This window comes from Erythranthe guttata, chromosome 12, assembly GCF_056151865.1.
Source record: "Erythranthe guttata isolate IM_541 chromosome 12, IM_541, whole genome shotgun sequence".
NCBI classification, from domain to species: Eukaryota; Viridiplantae; Streptophyta; class Magnoliopsida; order Lamiales; family Phrymaceae; genus Erythranthe; species Erythranthe guttata.
In genome coordinates, this window is record NC_142544.1 from 13,547,974 (window position 1) to 13,553,948 (window position 5,975).

General features: G+C 35.0%; 1 protein-coding gene across 1 annotated transcript; it reads right to left on the reverse strand.

Annotated features, from left to right (window-relative positions):
• Nucleotides 1-1,343: 1,343 nt before the first annotated feature.
• Nucleotides 1,344-3,434, reverse strand: LOC148766524 (uncharacterized). The gene is made up of 5 exons (XM_088826665.1): nt 3,036-3,434; nt 2,852-2,960; nt 2,147-2,447; nt 1,962-2,066; nt 1,344-1,727 (listed from the first exon to the last, which is right to left on the reverse strand). The coding sequence occupies exons 3-5, from the start codon at nt 2,336-2,338 to the stop codon at nt 1,344-1,346; spliced, it is 681 nt and encodes a 226-aa protein (XP_088682791.1). The 5' UTR covers nt 2,339-2,447; nt 2,852-2,960; nt 3,036-3,434.
• Between the last annotated feature and the right edge of the window lie 2,541 nt (nt 3,435-5,975).

Sequence of the window (5,975 nt, forward strand, 5' to 3'; positions counted from 1 at the left end):
TCTTTTCCTTTCTTGTACTTCTTAAACTCATCATCCAGGTCATATAAACCATCTCGACTCAAGCTCTGAAGTGAACTCTCATTGATTGCTATTTGACCAGAACTTGATCGGACCGCAACACCATGGATTTGAACATACTCGTCAAACAACTCTTTAAAATCTTGAAGAACTCATTGCTTCATTTCTCCACGCATTGGATTGACAACCTGACCCATCGGCGTCGATAGAGAAGGGTACATCTTGTCAAATTAAAACTCCATATAAGCCCATTTACGACGTGGATCAAGAATCCCCGCATAATATATAATCCTGTTTATTTTGTGAATCGGCCCCCAATACAAGTCGTACTTCTCCTTCATTTGTTTTGCCATCTCACTTAGTTGAAAATCATCACTATTCAACTACGTAGTAAACAACATAGATATTGCACCGATTTCTTTGAAAACACGATTGGTTGTCACACATAAAAAGCCAAAAATATTGAGAGTTAGATTATAGAAATGGCTCAAAAACTTCAACAAGAGACTACTAGAAAATCACGATTTAGTGATGGATATATCCGTCACTAATTCATTTAATCCGTCGCCAAAATATAGTTATCGACGGATTCAGGCCGTCGCAAATGCCATCACCAAATCCGGCCTCGCTAACTATAGAGACAAACAACAAAAATCCGTTGCTAACGTAGCTACGAACAAATATGTCGCTAATGCATAATCAGACGTCGCTAAAACTTGACAAGTGATATTTGAGCGGTGATGACCATGTCCGTCGCTAATGGAAAAATTTACGTCGCCGGTGTTTGTAGCAAAATCCGTCTCTACATCCGTCGGAAAAACTGAATTTTCAGAATTTTGTGTATGCCGCTAAATCCGTCGCTAATACAATTTTAATTAAAAAACATAATTTTAAATTTATAATTATGTGTTCCAAAAACCATTTCAATGCATTATATACTGGAATAGTCACCTCCTTACAAAAAATAAGCACCACACTTTCTCCCATAATCCACCAATCAAATCAAGACAACAAACACATGATAAAAATCAAACACTATTCTTTCTGCCATAATCAACATCCAGTCAACAATAAGATAAAAACCACCGACCTAAAAATCCATAAAATTAACCCAAACACAACTTCCAACTGAGCTAACATATCTAAATATCCACGTAATGGTAATTCAAAACACAATCTTCAAGATTGTAAGGCTAAGCGCTACTACTCGTCTTCCAAACGATGAAAAATAGTCGTGATAAAAAAAAAATCTACCATATAAGTGCGATGCTACTGTCCATCTCTACCAGCTCCTTCAGGTTGTCTTTCACGCATCTCTTGAATGATTATTTTTTGCTCCACCGTACCGCTCGATTAGCAGCTTCTTCGAATGAAGGAGTTTCAAATAAGCTTTGAGAAGGTACAGATGATGCTGATGAAGAACCGGTTGGAGCATGAAATGTAGGACCACCTCCTTGTACAACAGAACTGGACTCCGATCCGAGACCGTAAACTCTTCCTTTTATTGGGCCTCCAACTGCCTCGAGCCACGCTTTATCAATAACTTCTTTAGGAAGAGCTGATGCTATTGCCATGAATGCATCATCTCCATCTTCTTCTTCGTCTTCCTCTTGATTTTCGATTCTTGCGTCTTCATTTCCTTCGTCACCACCCTGTGTCCCAGACATGTCACTTGAATGACGACTCTTGACGATGGTTTGAAATTTAGCCTAAAACATCACAAATTTTAAGAATTAATATATATTGAATAAATATACATTTCTTCATTAAACAATATAATACATGATCAAATAAATGAAACTTGTCTAACAACATGATCAATATTCCGAAGCAGTAACTGAAAACACACAAAAAAAATATTAAAAAATAATCATAAGAAATTTCATCCATAACTCAATTCTTGCAGCATAACATTTTTATATTATAGTAAAGTAGATGCTTACCCAGACATATTTTGATTTTCCATCAACCCAATCATTATTCTGTTTCGTTTTGTGAATCATCAAAAATAACTCAGAAGCAGTAGGCTCTACCCCTTTCTCTTTCACCTAAAAATAAAATAAAAAACATAGTTAATTGGTGTTAGTAAAATAAAATATAATTATAAAATATCGAAATTAACACTTACGAATTTTCTTTTATATTCTGAAACTGGAATTGATCCTCTTGTATGCAACGAGGGACCTAAACCATCATGACTTGAGTTTCTGTTATCGGAATTAATTTCCGATTTAACTTTCAACTTTTGGGTGTTCCAATAAGCCAACAACTCATTCCAATGATTCTGATTGATCCACTTCGTTATTATATTTTTTCTCATGAAATTGTTTTCTCGCTTTGTTCAAACTATTGCTCAAACTTAAACTTCATTTATGTTCAAAATGTCTTCTTATTGTCGTGTGGTTTTCCGCGGGCCAATAGTACAACTTCTGCATGTATTCAATATAAATAACACATAAATAATTTTCAAATCATGAGCGACAATGAATATTATATTATTTTTAAAGCGAATTCAAAGTAATGAGAAGCTCTGAAATGCAAGACATGTTTTGTGAAATATTAATTAGACAAACTAAAGTATTCAAGATTATACCAGACTATAAATTACTGTGTTGCACATATATATGATGTTATATTACTAGGAAAATCACCTTCCACGCTATCATATTCAGCCTACTATCACTTCGAAAAGAGAATGCATATACAGTATGTTGAGGTACACTTAGAAAATTCACTCAAGAAAAGTGCATAAACATAAAATGCAGCTTCAAATCAACACCAGTAATTACTCAAGAACTAGTTGTAGAATTTTTCCAATCTAAAGTAAACATACCTCAAATACATTAAACCAACGGTCTCTAACATAATCCGGTACCTTCTTCCACGTAGGCCATGAACCACTGAATGCTCTTTTGAATATTGCAACCAATTTTCTCGTAGCACTTGAAGGATAAATAAATCAAAAATATTTATGTTAACACAATATATATCTATTAAATAAGGTGATCAAAGTTTACCTATCTCTGTCCACTTTCAATAAAGTTCGTCTGGTAGCAATTCTTTCTTGTGAGTTAGTCGTTTGTAAACTCTTATAAACTCATCTGTCAATCCTTTTCGACTTTTCACAAGTCTATTATACATCCAAGTACGATCACTTCTAATAGAACTCATTATTGCTACATTCAAAAAACGAAGTTGATGAATTACACACAAGAAAAAAAATGTTAAATAAACAATTGCTCTTGTGAACAGTGCCACAAATTATTGTCAGCATATAATCAGCAATATCCCAAAAATTATACACATAATCCAATTAGTAGTGAAAGATAAGGGTTCCCCTAATATTTATAAATTTTGAGTAAGTCTACAGAATCGAAATTCCCGTAAGTTTTTGTGCTAAATTTACTCTTTTAACTACATAATGTCCCCAAAGTCTTCAATCAATATACACCAAGAGAGACGAGAGACATATTAATTTAAGAAAATCAATAACATTAAAGGTAGAAGTTTACCTGATTTTGGACCTCGCTTTGAGAAGTACTTTCGCCGGAGGGGAAGTTGAAAGAGAACTCACCAACGTGGAATGTTTGATGCCCGTCTGAGTCGAGAAACAGCAGCAGATTTTTTTTCTTCTGAAAATTAGTGTTTGCTCGAGATTAGAATTTGGGGATTTTTTTTTCTTCTCAAAACGACGATATAAAAGTTAGAGAGAGAAAGAATCGAGAGTTCTGGAACAAGGGTTTAGAGAGAGAAAGAATCGGAGTTCAAATAAGAAAAGGAGAGAGAATTAATGACTTAATTAGTTTATAATAAGGAGTCTTAATTTAATTTAATAAGGAATGCTATCAGCACCGTATATAATTTCTATTATTACACAATTTAATAATGACATAAAATTGTTAATTTGCTCCTTATTTTGTAAATTTATAATTTAAGCATTTTTTTTTCCGTAGCTAATTCTGTTGCTATATATTAATTAACAAATCGCTTTGTTGTTTGTATGTGATCTCCGTACGTGAAGTTTCATATCAAAGGGACGAGTTTACTATCCGTCGATGCATCTGTCGCTACAATATTTTAATTAGAGACGGATTTAGCGTCCGTCGCTAATGCCATCGCTATATATAAACTATAGTCATCAAACAAACGGATTTATAGTCCGTCACAAATTCCGAAGCTAACTGGTCAATTTTGAAACGGATCTATATTCCATCACAAAAGTTCGTCGCTAAATCGTGATTTTCTAGTAGTAATCACAATCATGCCGATTAGGCACCCCATCATCAAGTTCGAATCTAAAAAAGTTTTCTTAATTTACATATGCTTGAAAGACTTTCTTAAGGGATGTAGCAACTTCCAACATCAAGTATGTCGAGTTCCACCTAGTTGGCAAATCAAGACACAACATTTTATTTGACTCAAGATTTTCAAGTTGTGCACAGTTGGTGAACTTTTGGAACCTAGCTGGAGAACTCAGTATAAACTTAACATCCCCGCTTATACGAGTTATAGCCATACTCTCCCTTTTAGCTTTCAAATTATCTTGCACAATCAAGTTAAGTATATGTGCAATACACCTCACGTGTAAATACTTCCCACCTAAAGTGCTAACATTCTCATTATCGCCAAATCTTTCTTGCAAATACTTGAGAGCAACTTTATTTGAAGAAGCATTGTCAACGGTTACAGTGAAAACTTTTTATCAATCTCCCAATCTTTCAAACATTTGAAAATACCATTGCCCAATTCTACGCCCTTGTGACTGGAGATTGGACAAAAATTCAAAAAACAATATTCGTAAAATCCATTTATCATCAATAAAATGCACAATAAGAGACATGTAGTTGATTTTTTGTATCGAGGTCCATGTATATGTAGTGACAAAAACTCTTTGAAAATGATTTTGCAAAAAAAAAAAAAAAAAGTCTTCTGCAAAAGCTTTTCATTCAAATACATCACAAAAATATCTTTGGTTATAGTCTTTCGATATGGAATCACAAACATAGGACAAATCATCGATATAAAATACCGAAATCCCGATTTCTCCACCAACCTAAATGGCAACTCATCCAAAATTATGAAACGACATAGTTCTTCTATAGCTTTTAGTTGGTTGAATTGCCAATTAGAAGTGTACCTTTTTGCCGTGGCCCAAGTGGTTGATATTGCAAGTGATATTGATTTGTTGCAACTTCATAGGGTTTTTTTTCTTTGCAAGATTTATAGTGTGCTACGAGACCAGTGATACCATTAGTAGCATTGTCGGCTCTAATAATCTTACCACAATAAATACACTTAGCCTTCCGTCTCTTATCAAAGTCGTCAATAAAATCTTCAAAGTGATGCCAATAGACTGACCTCTTTTCCATTTTCTTTCTTCTTATAGGTTTTGATGCATCCTTAATCTCATCATCAACGACGTCGTCAATAATGTCTGCATTTTCATCCGTCAGTTGAGAAGTTTGAGAGTCCATTGAAAAAGATGAGACCCGAATCAAAATCTAAGATACAAATGCATGCATTGTTCAATTAGTGACAATTTTACATTTAATTCAAAATTAAAATATCCAACAAAAAATTCAGCAACGATGGATTAGGGAATCAAAATATATTCATTACTCAATCAAACTTTTGGCTGTTAGTGATGATGTCGAAGGTGAGATGCCAATTTATGAGCGGCTGACGAAGAGAAGCGGCAAAGAGCGGTGGGCGGCGAAGAGAAGCGGCAAAGAGCAGTGTGCGGCGAAGAGCGGCGGTTGGGTGGTCAACTGGTGGTGGAGTAAGTGGTGATGATAAATTGGAGCGACTTGTGAGCGGCCGGGGAAAAGAAGCAGCCAGCGAAGAGAAGCAGCTGCCGGTGGTGAACTGGTGAGTGGTGATGGCAAATTGGGGTGGGACTTCACACTTGGGTTGAGCGGGGATGAGAAGGAGAGGGGCTGCCCTAATTTTATTTCTTA